The sequence below is a fragment of the Astatotilapia calliptera genome, chromosome 7, assembly GCF_964374335.1.
Source record: "Astatotilapia calliptera chromosome 7, fAstCal68.1, whole genome shotgun sequence".
Lineage (NCBI taxonomy): Eukaryota > Metazoa > Chordata > Actinopteri > Cichliformes > Cichlidae > Astatotilapia > Astatotilapia calliptera.
In genome coordinates, this window is record NC_137428.1 from 7826177 (window position 1) to 7844408 (window position 18232).

An 18232-nucleotide genomic window follows, 5' to 3' on the forward strand; every position below is an offset into this window, starting at 1 on the left:
ACGTGGAGACAGACATAAAGAGACGCTGTACACAAGATCACACTCCCCAAGCGTACTCTACAAACCGGGTCTAGGTACCCTTGCCCCTGGAGGGGGGAACTGCACCCAGACCCAGGTGGTGTTACCCTTTTCCCTGCGGTGGGGAGAGGCAGACCACCCCGACTCCGTAGCAGCAGGGAGGCCCCACACTCCAGACCGCAGTCGGACGGCCAACTCCACCTAGCCCTCCCGCTCCAGCAGGCCGCAGAGAATGGGGGTGGGAGAAGACTCCAAACCTCCCTCCACCCGCTCATTGTAGTGTTGATGCATGTGTGTTCTAAGGTGCAATTAAAACCCAGGAGGGCATGGAGCTACCTGCCAAGGAGCAGCAGGTAAGCGCATAGTCCCTCCTGATAGCCCTCAATGTCTATGTGTATTTAACATTGAGAGGTGGGCAACGACGCCAGGGGTGGGGTGTACACCCTGATGGTAATTTGGACTCCGTGTATCGTGCCCACCCCCAAGATCCTATATGTATGTGTAATGAGAGTGTGAGTAATGTGAATGTCTAAGTTGTGGGATAAAATTGAGGCAGAGGCAACCAGAAGGGGACAGAGGGGGGGTAGCCTCCTCTGCACCCTGGTGACATACCCCTACTCCAAGGCCCTGCATGTGTGGGTGGTTGTGGTGGAACGGGAAGAGGGAGGCAGCTGGAGATGGGGAGGGAAGGAAGGGAGGGGCAGGTAACCCCTCCCTGGGGCCAACTCCCCCGCTGACCCCAGTAGGCACTCCCACACTCCGCGACCCGCCAGGGAAAGGGGGCCCAGGCCCATCCAGACCGGGGCCCAGTGCAGCAGCGCCTCCCGGCCCCACAGAGCCCGGGACAGTCCACCCAACCCCACCACAGAGAAAACTGCACCCACCCCACCATCCACTCATCTTCCAGACTACATAAGACAATAAACGCCCAGGCTGAGATCTTCCTCCACCTCTCCTGTATCTCCCCCTCCTGCAGAGAGAGTTCCTGAAGAGAGGAAAGCTCCTGCAAGATGTGACCATCTCCCCCACCAGTTGAAGAGCCCCCCAGGTGGTTCGACGCACCGGCGGCACCCTGCTCCAGGGCCGGGCCCCCATGCACCCACCCGCCCACAACCCCGGCAACACACCAACCAGGATCCAAGCCCCCGAGGCCCGGCCCGGGCCCCAGCCCAGAGACGGAGCGCCCCCAGAACCTCACGCCCATCCCGGACCCACCCAGGGCCAGCCAGGCTACCAGGTCAGTAACCCACGTCCGTCAGCACAGACCCTCCCCTAGCCCCGCTGCACACAGCCGCGAGGAAACAGTCACCTGAGAGCCAACAGAGCCCCCAACCGGATATGACCGCTACCCCGGGTTGAGCCCCCCAAGGAAGATGCCTCCGGGGAACCCCCCGACGCCCTAAGCCTGTCCCTACCCCCACACCAATCACAACAGTGAAGGCGGGACCAAACTATGACCCCCCACCCCCACTAGGTGATGGAGCTGATAAAAGGAGTCCAGAGCAATTGATCTGATGTGGTGGCAGAGGCTGTATCAAGACTAATGTAATCTAATAGATAATTTCTATATTGGTTAGAATTAAGATTATTTTTATTTTTCCAGTTCATGAGGACTGTTTTCTTGGCTATGCATAGGGCAGTGAAAACCATATGGGCTATATTCTTTTCTGAAGTGACATTATCTAAGCTGCCCAACAAACACACTAAGGGGGAAGTTGGAATGTTACATTTCAGACACTTTGATAAGTCTTCACATATCTCGCGCCAAAACTTTTGCACTGGTGGACAGAACCAAAGAGCGTGGATGTAATTGTCTGGTGTATTGCCTTGACAGTGTGAGCAGTTGTTGGAAGATGTAAAGCCCATCTTGAACATCCGATGACCTGTATAGTGCACTCTATGTAGTATTTTGTATTGTATTAATTGCAGACTGGGATTTTTAATTAATTTAAGGGTTTTTAAGCAAATCTGAGACCAGAAGTTTTGGTCTAAGCTGACTGATAAATCTGCTTCCCACTTTGCAATAGGAAGGGATATGGATTCATCTAATTTAGAAAGTGTTCTGTATATTTTAGATAATAATTTGGGGGATTTAAGAGTAAGAAAATGTGCCGCACTTAGTGGTGTTTGTAATTCAACTTGACTGAGGTTAAATTTCTTTTTTACTATGGATTTAATTTGTTGATATTCTAAAAATCTTGTCTTGTTGATCCCATATTGTGCAACTAGTCTGTCAAATGGAATAAATTCTGTTCCCTCTAATATATGTTCTAAGTATTTAATTCCTTTACAACTCCATTCTGGGAAATTAATCATATTATTGTTTTGTAATATGTCAGGGTTATTCCAGATAGGTGTACGTTTGCATGGGATTAATGAAGACTCCGTTATTTTTAGAAACTCCCACCATGCTGTCAGAGAAAAGCTGATGTTGATACTTTTAAAGCATTCATGTCTTTTGATGTTTGAGCTAATAAATGGTAGGTCTGAAATCTCTAGATCCTTGCATAGTGCCTGTTCAACATCTAGCCGGGGCTCAACTAAGAAGGTATGTTTTAACCATTCTGAGATGAACTGAAGCCTGTTGGCTAAGAAGTATTGGTGTTGTCCATTGTTTTCGATAAAATTACTCTTGAAGAGTGGATGTTCTATTTTATGCAGTCTGTAAAGTGTAATGTTACTCTATCTGATATACTCTTGTTATATAGCTGTGCAAGTGGTTTATAAGCAGGGTGGTTTGAGGGTTTGAGAAGCAAACTGATGAAAGTGTGATGACCAGTTCAGTACTCACAAAGAATATTATATTATATTATTAAAAAAGCGCTTCATGTGTTGGTGTCGAGCATTGTGGATGAGATCAGAAGCAGTTGCCTAGAAAAGAGAGCCTAAAATCTCAAGCCTGTATTTGGGCAGGATGGTTGTGTCGGTTGGGGGAGCATGAAGGTGATAAAATTCTGTTTTCATTTTTAATACAGTTTAAATTACTCATTCATACATTCTACAGTATTTGACATGGAAACTGTATTTGTGATTTACATGATCTAAAGTTGCACAACAAGTTAGTGAAAACATTGAAATGTTTGGAGCAAGAAAGCCGGTGCACACCACACACCAGACTCATTATTCCATCATCCCATGTGTGAAGGATAGTCAGGGGAACATAATAATTTGGGGATATCCATATACTGATGTTTAAAAGAGATTGGCTTATTGGAATGGCTGAGTCAGAGTTATGATCTTAACATAAATGTGATACTGAAGAATAAACTGCTGCTTGTGTTTAAATTAGGCCAGAAATACTGGTGAACTGAAAAGATTTTGAAGGACAAATGATCCTAATTTCCTTGTCATTGCTCAAACTGCCTGATGGATGTTTTTACTAGTTACTAAGTTTAACATTAATTTACTTTTACCAGCCTGCACTATGAAAGGTTACACAGTTTGCTTAATAAAGTACAACTATCTATGTATAGTTTTGTCATATTGTGTTTTTCTTTGTCACATGAACACAGAAACTGGTTCAACACAGGGTTTGTCCCATCTATACAGTGGGGACAATGATTTCTATCCCTTAAGCCATAAAAGTTGAGGTATTGCTGCCACCCTGGCGGGACACGCAGGTGGCATGGACACCCGAGTTTGTGAGTGCCATAACTCGAGAACTAGGCAATGTAGGATTTTCAACTTGACGGCATAGATGCATTTACTTACTCAGACAGTTCAAATCTCAGAAACCTCGACTTCAAGGTCAGAGGTAGGGATGGGCTTTTAAAACAGGGACAGCACAGAGTGGGAAAGGTTGAAAGGTTGGTGACTGGCATTATTGCATCTATGGTATACCCTCCTCTTTCATTATTGGACCGAGAGCTTCGCATCCGAAAAAGGTGTTCACTTCATTTATGCAGAATTCAAGCTTGAATTGTTCTTCAGATGGCCGCTTATTCAATCAAAAGCATGCTATTTGCTATTTTGTAAATGTAGCGTCCCAAATATAACGTTATGCGGTTATTTCCCCACAGGTCTTCCTAAGGCTGCAGTGATCTCTCACCTCCAGAGCCTGAAGGCAGCAGCAGGTTTTTGGGCATTTGGGGCAACTGAAGATGATGTAATTTATGTCACCTTGCCACTCTATCACAGCGCAGCATCCCTGATTGGTGTAGGTGGAACTATAGAGCTAGGTAGGTCTACAAATATCTCTGCATTGCTAATCCCTTCACGATTAGGGTCTGACAGTATAGCTATACTTGCTGTAGTAAGTATAGCTGTGAGAAAAAAAAGATATGGTAATCGATGGTAATTTTGCATGTGAACTTTTTGCACAGGTTAAGATGTTTCCATGCAAATATTAGTAAATGAGCCCTATTGACATTATTGTTTAAGGATGTAAGCAAGATTTATCTTGGACTGTTTTATAATTCAAGATGATAAGATTACACAGAGACGTGTTCTTATGACACCCAGCAACTTGCTTTTGCTGCTTTTATGATTTAAGTTCCATGCTTCAGAGAGTTGGTTCTATTGGCATTGAATATTGAATATTGGCTGTTTTTCAGAGCTGCAGACATTGTCTACTCAGCACAATGTAACTACCAAACCTCTTTGAAGATCTCATGTTTCACTTTAACAAGCAGCTTTATTTTATGCTGCAAGATTCTCAGATGGGAATATTATTGTTGTTGTTAAGTACACTGAAAACTGTTTCTGCAGTTTGAACATAAAAGTAATCTCGTATGTTTTTGAATTCATCAGTCGGTTCATTCTCTTCTGCTTATGGAGTAATTTCGAGGAGTTTTTGTTTGTTGTTTCATAGTATTGATGATTAACTGCTTTGCGGATCTGTTCCATCTATGCCAAAGTTAGTGATGCTGAATCCTTCACATTCTGAGATCAACATCTTGACAAGTTCTGAAAACAATCCTTGGTAAAGCTAATGCCCTGATAGTTAATATGCACATATCCTGATCAAAATCAATGCCATGCAGACTAAGCATTGGGTTAGATCCCATATGTCTAAGATTTTTAGGGCCAAGTACAAATGACCTCAGTGTTATCTGAATTTAAAAGAAGGAAATTATAGGGCAAAATCTGATCTGGTTTTTCTGTTATTGAGTGGAATCAGTGGTTTGCACCATTTGCAAACTTTCTTAAAAATCAATTATGATGGGGTCTGTTGATTGTAGACTTTTATACTGAAGTCCTCAAAAGTGTTATTGGGTTGGCTAGATGTTGCGAAGGCTGGGTTTTTTTTGTTGTTGTGTTTGTTTTTGGGTTTTTTTCTAACCAAGGAAAGAATTGACAGTGATATCTGATTTTTGGGGGGTAAGGGTTGGGCCTATAGCCAATCCAAAAATCAGGTTAGTATATCCTTAATCTTGATGGCATTACCTTGGCCTCTAGTACCAACCTTCAGAGGGTCCAAAATGCTATGAGAATACTAACAGGGACTAGAAATAGAACTTTAATGTCTCTTACGTTAGCTTCTCTTAGCCGCCTCCATGTTAAATCCAATCAAGAACGATCACGAACTCTGTTATTTTAAAAACCTCATAGTATCATATTATACCCACTGAGCACTTGACTGTCATGATGTAGGCTTTCTTGTGGATAGTACAATGGAATGCAGAGACTTCAGCTCTCAGGCAGCTCCCAGTTTGCATGTCACTACTGCATTATGTTTTGTACTTGTCTTTCTGTGGGCCAGTATAATAAAACAGAGCTTAACAGATGTATTAAAAAGAGGAATCATTCTAATTTCATCCCATAACAGTGTTATTAACTGCATTGTTGTCTATTCTACCATAGGTGCAACCTTAGTCTTGAAGAAGAAGTTCTCAGCCTCTCAGTTCTGGAATGACTGCAGAAAACATGATGTTACTATTTTCCAGTATATTGGTGAACTCTGCAGGTACCTCTGCAACCAGACAAAGGTAACCTGTTGCTGGCTGGACCCACTCACTACCCTAAATTAGTTTATTCTTGTTACATTATGGTGTAAAACCATCGTCATTTGAAATTCAAACTTTTTAACAGCTCTAGATAATATAAGTAGATCAGGGCAGGACAGATGTTGTGTCAGATGCATTCTCACTCCTGGCAATATGTTTGGCTTTGGCGTGGGGTGACATACAGAAAGTGCATGCAACAATTACTTGCTCTTCTCACCTAGGCTCAGCTGGAAATGACACAGACATTTTTTTCTGTTAATATCTCATCACAATTTTCATCCGTCTAAATATGTTACTAAACCATGAGGTTAGAAAAGGGTCCAGATAATCTGCATATAGTAATGGTTGACAGAGCAAAGGGACTAAATAAAGAGAAGCAGACAAAATTATAGATGTACCTAAAATGTTCTGTTAGATGTTCTTATAATATTACTATGTTATTGTTAGAGTTTATGTCAATAAGTATTTTTCTTTTATTATTTTTAATGGAAGTTGTCATTGTAACTGCTCCACTGAGTCATTCAAGTAATACTGTTCACAACTGTGACAGAAAAATAAGCAGGACCATTGTTTACTGTTCCTGCCCTCCTTACATCATGTAGAAATGCACGCACACACAGTGTCAGGGCCAAGCTCATCCATTCATGAATTCAAAGTCCTCTTTGTCCATGTTCTGTGTCATTTGGCTGTGTGGGTGAAAGGTTGGCCGCCACTGTCCTCATCAGTGATTGGTAAATGAAACGTACACAAGACACAAGAACCTTTTCACAAAATATGTGCTGACAAGGATGGATACTAATTACTCAATGTCCTGTTCTGCACTTTGATTATGCAAAGCAAATACCACCAGCTAAGCAAATACCATAGATGTCATCATATCGCACTGGATATTTGGCTCCAAATTCCATAGAGACTAGGACTCTAGACTAGGACCAGTTAGCTAACTGTAGCTAGTCTACAAAGGATATCCCTATTTGTATATCCTCTTTATACAATTCTTAATTATTTATGGCGGTCATATTTGTGACACTTATACTGTGTTTCTACACAGTGTAAATTATAAACCTTGCAACATGCCCTAGAAATGCACATTCTAAGTAAGGAGGACAAAGTTAATAGATATAGTCCCCTAAAACATGAGTACCTGGAACATATGCACCATCATTATTAGACCATTATCTACAGCTGCTTTCAGTACCATTGAAATGCATTTAGTCTTTTTCTTCAATTGAGCTTTCTGAGTTAACCTCAGTAATTACTTCCTCCTTAAAAAATATGTAGGACTGCTTTCTTCCATTTGTGCAATATCTCTACAATTAGAAATATCCTGTCTCAGAGTGGCTGGAAAAACTAGTTCATGGATTTATTACTTCTAGGCTGGACTATTGTAATTCATTATTATTAGGTTGTCCTAAAAACTCCCTGAAAAACCTTTAGTTAATCCAAAATGCTGCAGCAAGAGTACTGACAGAGACTAGAACGAGAGAGCATATTTCTCCTGTATTGGTTTCCCTTCATATATCAATAATCAGGCCCCGTCTTATCTTAATGACCTTATAGTACCACATCACCCCATTAGAGCACTTCACTCTCGCACTGCGGGCTTGTTGTTCCTCGAGTATTTAAAAGTAGAATGGGAGGGGGAACCTTGAGATTTCAGGCCCCTCTTCTGTGGAACCAGCTTCCAGTTTGGATTCAGGAGACAGACACTATCTCTACTTTTAAAATTAGGCTTAAAACATTCCTTCTTGCTAAAGCATGTAGTTAGGGCTGGATCAGGTGATCCTGAATCCTCCCTTAGTTATGCTGCAATAGGTGTCGGCTGCTGGGAGATTCCCTGGGCAGATGGGCAGATGGCTGCCCCTCCCCAGAATCTGGTTCTCCCTGAGGTTTCTTCCTGTTAAAAGGGTGTTTTTCCTTCCCACTGTTGTTGTGATTTGGCGCTGTATAAATAAAATGAAATAAACTGAACATGCACTTAAACATTTCTTTAAAACACATTACATAACATAGCCTTTTCCTATTTATATGCCACCCTGTCAGTGTAATAATCAGAGACATTTATTAAGTGGAAATTATTTCCCACTTAACAGTTTTTTAAATAAATGATTTCGTAATACTTTTCAGAAATCTTGTGCTGATGTATTTGTATTTTTCTCTCCATCAGACAGAGCTTGATAAAGTTCATAAGGTGCGGATGGGAGTGGGAAATGGGCTGCATCAGGATGTGTGGCAGGAGTTCCAAAGTCGCTTTGGGAAAATCAAAATGTGTGAAGTATATGGCTCCACTGAAGGAAATCTGTGTTTCATGAACCACATTGGCAAGATTGGATCAGTAGGCCGCTCCAACTTCTTTTACAGGGTAAGTGCATGGAAATAAGCTATTCCATGTGTGTGTGACCAAGCCTACACGCTACTCTCTAGTAAACGAGCACTACCTTGGTGTGTGCTTTCATAAGAGAAGGTAGACAAAAGTAAATGATTATAATAAATCATGTTATAATGTCAAGTAATTTGACATGTCAGTAGAACTGCACAGATTCACTTCACCATCATAACAAAATAATTTCTTTATAAGGAATGCTCATTAAGGGAAGCTGCATTTCTAATGACATCAAGCTCTTAAATAAGTCTAAAGTCTTACTTGCTGGTCTTAAAACACTGAAACATCAAATAAAATGATTAAAAACATTTTTGTTTAATACAAGACTAAAGACAGATTCTGCTTTGGAATTTGTCCACAATTCTTGTGTAAAACATGTGAGTTTTATTATTCATGTTATTATTGTCATAGTAACTATTGCATGTAGTGCCCTAAGTCGAACCTCAGTAAATCTAATTTTTTGTGTTGTTAAGCCTCAAGGCAAATATGAAATTAAATATAAATATTACAAATATAAAATGAATTACTGCATCAACGAGCAATGGCTCGAGGAGGTAAAAACTGACGATTCCAGGTTGCTTTGATATGCCAGTGACCAGACGAAAGGGCTGAGAGGTGAAGGATTTGAGTCGAATAAACGGAGTGCGATGAGACATACTCCACAACCAGGCTAGTGGAGTATGGGAGAGACCGATGGAGACTAACCTACTAAGGAGAATGGAGTGAGAGATGGTGTCAAAAGCAGCACTCAGATCGAGGAGAATAAGAATGGAAAGTAAACTGTAGTCAGCTGCCATAAGAAGATCACTGGTTATTTTTATAAGCGCTGTTTCAGTGCTATGGGAGGGGCGAAAACCAGACTGGAACTGTTCATACAGATTATTATTAGTTAAGTATGAGTGGAGTTGTGTGGCAACTATCTTCTCAAGAATTTTTGAGAGGAATGGTAGATTGGAAATAAGACAAAAATTATCAAAGTTATTGGGATCTAGACTTTGCTTTGTTTTGCTTTGTTTTGCGTTTTGTTTTTGTTTTCAATATTGTGGCGATGGCAGCAACTTTGAAGGAAGCAGGAACAGTTCCAGTAGTAAGTGAAGAATAAATGATAGCAGATATGAGGGGAAGCAAAGAGGGTAAACAGGCCTTGACCAGGTTTTGACTTACAGATGAGTTCTGAAATATCAGTGACAGAGGGAAGTTGGAAAGCAGAAAAAGAGTGTGATGGGAGTGGAAATGCAAAGGAAGCGCTACGTGGAACAAACCAGGTCTTGGATGAGCAGGTAAAAATCTGGTGACCTGAAAGAAGAGTTGAACAGTGAAAACGGTGTCTTGGTTGAATCATCATTTGCACAGACCATGGTGGAGTAATAAGCAGATATTGTTTGATTAATACACTCTTTATAATACAAAACATGATTATTAAACATTTCCTTATGAATAGTAAGACCAGTTTTCTTATTATAGAGGCGTTCAAGCCGTCGGCCTTTTGCTTTCAGAAGCCTGAGTTCAGCTGTAAACTCTCTCAGCAGGGTGCTGACTGAGGGAATGATACAGGTTTGGTTTAGAGTGTGGCAACAGAGTTTAGAATATTATTGAGACTAGAGTTATAATAGGAAACCAAGTCCTCTTGGGTGAGCAGGTTATGAAAATGCAAATAAGTAGAGAAAGCAAAAGAAAGGGTGTCAGGATGGGTTTTCTTAAAATTCTGAAAAGAAATGGTACAAGGGTTCTTGGGCATAGAAAAGGTTATTTTGACATTGAAAGAAAGATCTTGCAATAGATTACCGTGATACCTCCACCACGGCCGGACTCACGAGGCTGGCAGGTGTAAACAAACCCAGGAGTGGAGTTGTTGAGCTGCGAAAAGTCATTGGGCTGTTGCCACGTCTCAGTCAAACAGAAAAAGTCAAATTTATGGTCTGTGAGGAGATTCTGGACGGAATGTCCCTTTTTTGTAAGCGAGCGGATGTTGACATTTCTTAACAATGTTCTTCACATAACCCTGTTGCTTTACTACACTTCTGCCCATCCATGAATACAGTTGGGTCTATTATTTGTTGGGCAAAGATCATTTTAATAATATTGCCTTTCTAAACCACTGCAGATGGATTTTAAAGCAAACAGTCAATACGGGATTAATGTTCAGACAGCTTTCATTCAAGGAGTTTTACAGAAGTACTGCATTAACTTTTTAGGAGTCAAAGCCATTTACATACATTTTCAGAGGTTCAAAAATGTAGATAATGGGCTCACAGGTAGTTTCATCAGCCCCATCTACAGTTGGAGCTATGTAAGTAAAACTAAATTGAACTGAATGCCCACCACCCCTGGCACAGTTGATGGTCATTTTTAACAGCTCACTGAATCAATTGCCACTATTATTCCAGTGCAAAATGTCAGTCTAAATCTAAAGTGCATGATGGTATAATTATTTCTGTGATTAAGAAAAGCAGCTTTGCACCATCTAACTCAAGAACTCTTGAAAAGATACATTTTCAAGGTCTGAAAGTCCTCTCTCAAGGCCTGATGAAACCAAGATGAACTTAACAAATTGAGAGGAACATAAAAGTACGGGCATGGAGAGAACTCCTTCATGATCTTTAACATACTGGATTACCCATGACTGCCGCTAGTATTTACTGATTCAGTTCAGCTTTATTTACAAAGTCATATTATAAAGGAAAGACTACAATAATAAAGAGAAAAACCCAACAATCAAACAACCGCCTTTGTGCAAGTAGTTTAGAACCTGCTCAGGTTCAGATTCAAAACTGATTGGACAGCACTTCACAGTGCTAATAAATAATGACCAACACTGTATTGCAAAGGTAGCCCAAGGATATATTTAGGATATGGGATATTATTCAGTGTCAAGTCTGTCGCATCATCTCAACCCAGTAGAATACACAGCACCCTCATCAAGGTGATATTACACAAACTAAAAACTTGTCATACATTGAATATGTCATACATGTAATACTAATGTCAGATTATTAAACAACTTCTTACATAGTTATACATGTACTGTAAGTCTGTTGTGACTGTGGAGAAGAATGAGTAGTGAAGTTGCTTTACTGTGGCTTTGGTAGGTATTAATGCTGGCTGTTGTTAATCAGTGGACTTACATAAGAGTGGATCCATGTATTTGGCTCTAATCTCTGACTTCAGCTATTCTTAGATGTGTCCAGGTGACTTTTCATTTGACCCACAATGTTATAAAAGAAGTTGTAAAAGTGAAGTTATAAAACATATGGTTAAAAGTAGTGTCAGTTCTGTAACATGCAGTTAAAATGTATTGTTTAGATTTCTTTTGTTGGTCTACAATTATGAAAACGTTATGGAATAATGAGTGTCTATTAATATAAAGTGTATTAGATTGGACCTTCTTTATACATTTTATAACTGCCCTAATTACATTCAGTTTCTAGATCACTAAAATGCGAATTACCTTGACCATTGATCAAGGCCATGAGTACCATTCACAGAAGGTTGGGGAATGGCTGCAATCACAGCATTGTAAGATGTTGAAAGATGACTCCCGCTTCCATTCAGAGATTGAGAGATGGTCTTTCCCTTTTCATCTGTCCCCGCTCAAACCAGCTTCCCTCCCTGTCCCATGTGTATATCCTCATCGTTGTAAGAGTACACTGTAGGTGTAGATGGACTGTAGAGTCCTGGCCTGACGAGTTGTCTCTTTTGTGTTGTTGGCACTAACAACTATGCTACATTAAAAGTGACTTAAATCCCCTTTCTTAACTATTCTGGTGCTCAATTTCAGCTTTAGTTTGTCATCTTGATTATACCTAAAAACATAAATGCACTGAGTTGTTGGCGTGTGATTGGCTGATTAGATAAGCACTTTGAGTTCTCAGGTGGGATAGAAAAGCACTATCCTAGGAACTTGTCCATTTAACATACTGTATGTGTGTTAATAAGCAGCTGAACAGATGTATCTAATAAAGTGGCTGTATTATGAGTATATATAAAAGGCAAATAACCATATTTGTTTTTTTATTAATTTAATATACTTTGAAAAATATAAGTCTTGAAAGTAAGTCTTTGTAGGTGGCATAGATGTCCATCTGATCACATAACTTGTCAATCAAATGTCTTGTATTAAACAAAAACAAAGACTCATGTACTTTTAGACCCATCTATAAAAGTAAATATTCTATTGAAATTATTAATAGTACCTTCAGTTATTTGTCTAAAAGTGGGGAGTAGTTTACATATTTATGTATCATACCTGTTCTGTGCAAAGCCTGAAGCCACTTTTTATTAGTGAGAAACTAGGACAAACAAGATAGCGCTAGAAAACACAAACCTTAAGGCTAATTAATACAGAGAACAAATGCAAAAGCAGAATATGAAAATCTGTTAATTCCAATTCAATCCATTTAGATACATTTAGATACATTTGAGGTCAATTCAATAGTCAGTCATCATTTTCTGTTGCATCCTCACCCTCCCTGACACACACACACACACACACACACACACACACACACACACACACACACACACAGAGCAGCTTACATTTGCTCAGTAAATATTAAACCTTTTGATGTGATATTCTTGAGTTTAGACATTTAAAAACATGATTGAGGTCTTGAAGTGATTCAGAGTATGTGAGCTTTGTTATTTATTCTGAATTCTTCTGACCATAAATCTGCTTTTCTTATATCAGTCATTTTGTTTCTAATGTTTATTTAATAGATACTCAAAATGTTTTACACGCATTTTAATTTGTCCTAAAACATTCCGTATTATCATTCTCCTTAATCTTTCGGCTGAGCATGTACGTCATCATGCTTTGCTGGCATTTTTCATATTTAGCAATGTACTGTTTGTGTTTTTCCCATGAAATGCAGATTAAATGTGACACTTCTGCATTGTTGTGTGATTCAGCTTTCAACAGTTCTGCACTTTGGCTTTCAGGAAAATTGTGTTTTAGCAGCTTCAACAATTTTCCCAAATATTTCAACAATTCAGCTCAAGTCATTCAGCTTTTAGCAATTCACACTGCATTTTCTTTAGTAAATGCATTCTCTAGTTTCTTTATATTTTGCTAGGAAAATGCTAAATGTGTCCAGCTGTCAACTGAAACATATACAAACATGTAAATACAATGTACAAAGCAAAGCAGAGTTTTTACAATTCTAATGGACCTGAAGGTCAATAGTCGGCATCAACACTATTGTTCGTCAACACATCTGAAATCTCTTAGGCAAGCTTTCTTGAAATTTCTTTTAATAGTTTTCAAATTTTCAGCTAATTACTCTTGAGGATGTGTAAGTGTAGACACAACACTGGTTGTTATATGTTAGTCTGGCTCCTTAAAAACAACATATGAAGAAACAAGGGTTTATTCATACAGTTTTCATAGTTTCATTGTATCTAGTTTTCCATATTGTTTATAATTTGTATGTGAGCATTTCCTCTGTAGTTGTGAAAATCATTGGGCTAAATTGTAAGAACCAATCCATTAATTATTTAGCATTTAGTTTCATTACCTATTGGTTAACAAAAGCTTGACTGACTGACTGACTTTTGTCATTCCTTCTATACACCAACACTGTACATTACAACAAAAATACCTGCCTGGCTCTGAATACAGCAGGAAAGGTACAAGCTGCAGAATCTTGCTGTTCTGGTACGAATGCTGCAGAACCTCTTCCGAGATGTCAGGAGAGAGAACAGACCATGTTGGGGATGAGAGGGTTTCTGTAGGATTTTGTTTGCTCTGGTCAGATAGCGTTTCTGCAGAATGTCCTGGATGGGGGAAAGTGAACACACATTGATCTTCTCTGCTGTCCCCACCCTCTCTACAGATTTCCAGTTTGTGGCACTGCGAGCTCCCAAGCAAACAGATATGCACATAGAAAGTGTTAAGGATAGGAGAGGGTGGGTGAGCTCTCCTCAACCGCTGCAAAGAAGTGCAGGCGATGCAGAACTGTCTTAGGAAGAGCTCTGATCTGCATCACTGAGTGTCTGTTTTCTGTACTTCCAGGAACTTGGTGCTACAGACCATTTCCACTGTTGCACTATTGTTTAGAAGTGGTGTGTGCTGGCTTTACATATTAATGTAAATGTATATGTTTAAATGCCCTTAAAGACATTTAGCATTAAGCAGATCTGTGGGCTAATTAGCTATTCTTATTGAAACTAGCACATTTTAATGTCTACAGTGAGTTAATGCCATCTGCTAAGATGTAGAAATTATGTATAAAGTTTTTTTTGTTTTGTTTTTTTGACAGTGACTACAAAAGGTATTGATTTTTTTTTTCAGGACTTTAAAGCTGCTTAGATACTTCTCTCAATCCACATGGTGTTCCAATCCTCATAGTTGATTACTCTGTTCATCAGTTACCCACCATAACACTATTTCCTTTTGACATTTTGTGTAGCTCCTGTTTAAGTATGATTTGGTGAAGTATGACATTGTGAAAGATGAACCAGTGAAAGATCAGTATGGTTTCTGCCGGCGAGTGGACAAGGGTAAGGTTGGAATACAAATTCATTTCTTATTCTTCCCTTTTAAACTTGAACGTTTTGAACAAGTATTTGTATTGATTTTGAACTTCTGTTATTCTTAGGTGAGATGGGGCTTTTACTTTCCAAGGTCAGCGCTATTAGCCCATTCTTTGGCTACGCTGGAAGCAAGGAACTGACTGAAAAGAAGCTGATGAGAAATGTGTTTGTCAAGGGTGATGCCTACTTTAACACAGGCGATCTCATGGCGGAAGACCATGAGGGCTTCATTTTCTTTAGAGACCGAGTCGGAGACACATTCAGGTACTTAGATAAGATGTTTACGATGTTCTTAGATTTGATTTGCATACATTTTCTATATAGACTTCTATGTAGCCTCTGGTAAAAGACCTGAGCTTGAAGGATCAAGACCATATGCTCTTGATCCTTCAAGCTCATGTCCTTCGAGCTCGGGTCTTCTACCAGAGGCCTGGGAGCTTGAGGGTCCTGTACAGTATCTTTGTTGCTTCTACGACTACGCTCTTCTGGACAGAGATCTTGGATGTTGGTCCTGGGATCTGTTGAAGCCACTTGCCCAGCTTAGGCTTCATTGCCATAAGTGCTCTGATTGCCACAGTGGCCTTTACGCTCCACCTCTTCTTGAGTTTCTCTCTCAGCCCTTGACACTTCTTGCGCCTCTCGAAAGTGTAGTTAGCTTATTACTCTGTATAGCTACATCTATCACTACAGCCATCTTCCTCCACCGTTTCAATATTGGTTAGTCATCATCAGTTTGTCTGTCTGGAAGTCCCACAGGATCTTAGCTCAGTCATTCTGAATGGGGGCATGTCCCATTTAGCCTTGGGAGTTACTAGGCGCAGATGTTCCTGTGTATTATGCAAGCCACCTGGTTATGGCATTCCATGTATGCCCTGTCTGCTAGCATCTTGCACCCTGCTGTTAGGTGCTAGATTGTGGCATCAGTGGCATCTTTGCACAGCTTGCAACTGCAGTCTTCCCGGGTGTGGTAGACCCCAGCCTGTATGGATCGTGTGCTCAGAGCTTGTTCCTGCGCTGCCACGATTAGTGTCTTTCAGTCCAGCTTTGTCCAGCCACTGGTAGGATTTCTGGATGTCAGCCACTTGGTCTATCTGATGATGTCCTCGAACAGGACAGTCCGGCCTTCAGTTAGCCAGATGCTCAGTGACTGCAGTCAGTAGATCAGCTGCTGCTTTCAGTGATGGTCGCAGCAGGGACTGTTGGATGCTGCATGCACATCTTCTAGTAGACCTTCGAAGGGTTCTTCACATAGTTCTGGTATTTGGCCACTAGGGGTTCAGTTTTCCAGCTTAGCCATGATCCTATTGCTCAGGTCAGCTGTTCTTACACTCAGTGCCTTCAACACACCAGGTGTACTTTTGGGCTTGGTGCCCAATCGTGAGTACTACAGCCAAAAGAAATGTCCTGGCTCCCTCTTCCCATAGCATTTGTGTCGTACCTCATCATTGTCCAGTTGTGATACCAGTTGCTTCTGAATGTCGGAACACTGAGCTACCAGTTGTTTTGCCGTCAGTCTAGATGTTGGGTATTGAGGATTCCATAGGTCCCACATCCTCTTCATGTAACCACTTTTGCTGGGGTTACTTGCATAGTAGCGTTCCAACAGCTTAGAAAAAAAGTGCTTGTGTGAATTAGTGAATGAGGTAAGTTGTGTAAAAAGCTTTGAGTGCTTAGAGTAGATAAGAGCTATATAAGAAGTCCATTTAACAGGCCCTGTTCTCATCCCTTGCTCACTTGTACCTGCTTTTTCCAGTAGCCCACTACTTATCTGTGTGTCCTGGTTCCTCAATTTGTGACACGGACCTTATCAATCCAGGTGACGTCTGAGCCACTATGGCTTTAGTTATCTCTCTCTCTTGCTTCTATGATGAGGTAGGCTTGGTTTTCTTGTTCATTCGTGAACTTGAACTCCTCTGCTTGGGGCAGTAACTTGTCATTGGCCAGTGTGGTCAGTCCACTTCTTTTCTAGTTAAGACTTGAAGGCAAGCTGTAGGTCATTTGATGAAGCCACCTGAACCACATTATGAGAAAAAAGCAGATGTGAGATCTTGAGAACAACAGAGTGTAAATCATCCACTATTTGGCTACCTTTAGCTTTTAAAAAAATATGAACAGAATCAGTGACAAGGCCCTGGCAACTCCTACGAAGCAAGGAAAAACAAGAGATCAGTTTACCCTTGGGAAAGACTTGCCAAAGGCCCACACTGAATAAGGATTAAACAAAAAATCAAAAAATTAAAAAGGACAGATGCCAGCAGTAACACAGGTTGTTACCATACGAGTGTAAAGCCTGGTCTGACACAGACTATGCTTCTACCAATTAATTTTTTCCCCCCCAATTTCAGGTGGAAGGGTGAAAATGTATCCACGACAGAGGTGACAGAGATTCTTGGGCTGGTAGATTTTATCCAAGAAGTCAACGTGTATGGAGTGCAAGTACCAGGTATCATGTCGCCATGCTTAATTATTAATGCAGTTACTAAGACTGTGAGAACTTGCAGTATAGATGTTTTCTTTTTTTAAATATCCACAATATCTACTTCGCCAAGTGCTACATTTTTGCTGTCCTTAGCCAATTAAACACAAGCAGGATGTCCATGTGGCATCAGTGAAAAACAGTATCCCTTAACATTGATCCATGTTGTTCACAGGACACGAGGGCAGAGGAGGAATGGCATCAATCATTGTAAGACCGGGCTTCATATTTGATGGAAAGAAGCTGTTTGAGCATGTAGTGAGGGATCTACCAGGATACGCTCGTCCACTTTTCATAAGGCTTCAGGTAAAATATGTTACTAAAATCAGTTTAAACATCCTGCTACTCTGAAGTAACTCAGATTGTTTTTTCCTCTCAGGAGGTCATGGAAACGACAAGTACCTTCAAACAGCAAAAGTTCCATCTGGTGCAGAGTGGTTTCAACCCCTCAAAAGTCGTTGATCCTCTCTATGTGTTGGACTACAAGCAAAAGAGCTACATTCCTCTGACAGACACGATCTACCAGAGCATCAGTGCTGGAGAGCACAAGCTATAGAACTCACAAGTATGAGTGTGACTATACAGTTTTAAATAGTGCACAAGAGTTTGAAAATGTTTAATGAATATTAAACATCTGACACATAATATGAACCTGAATGTGTTACTATGTCACAGCAATCCAATGACTAAGCTTAATGAAATACTTCAAATGGAAAACTAGAAAAGATCTTCAGATCTTTTGGATTTGATGACACTGTAGATATTAGTAGTAATAATAAATGCAATTTTGGAAGAATTCAGACAATAAATTATACCTTTTTACATCATTCTGTGTGTAATTCTGGTCAGATTTTTCCCCAATCATATCTCACTGTGCCT

The 18232-nt window shown here is 40.3% G+C and overlaps 1 protein-coding gene across 2 annotated transcripts in view; it reads left to right on the forward strand.

The window, feature by feature from the left end:
- Positions 1-18180, forward strand: part of slc27a6 (solute carrier family 27 member 6) — a 31478-nt gene extending 13298 nt beyond the window's left edge. For both annotated transcript variants that reach the window (XM_026172707.2, XM_080304100.1), the window contains 8 exons: positions 4038-4196; positions 5821-5945; positions 8131-8325; positions 14754-14844; positions 14943-15141; positions 17223-17320; positions 17529-17659; positions 17733-18180. In XM_026172707.2, the coding sequence (XP_026028492.2) occupies positions 4038-4196; positions 5821-5945; positions 8131-8325; positions 14754-14844; positions 14943-15141; positions 17223-17320; positions 17529-17659; positions 17733-17909 (1175 nt within the window). In that variant the 3' untranslated portion in view covers positions 17910-18180. The remainder of the gene's footprint in view (positions 1-4037; positions 4197-5820; positions 5946-8130; positions 8326-14753; positions 14845-14942; positions 15142-17222; positions 17321-17528; positions 17660-17732) is intronic.
- The last annotated feature ends 52 nt before the right edge of the window (positions 18181-18232 follow it).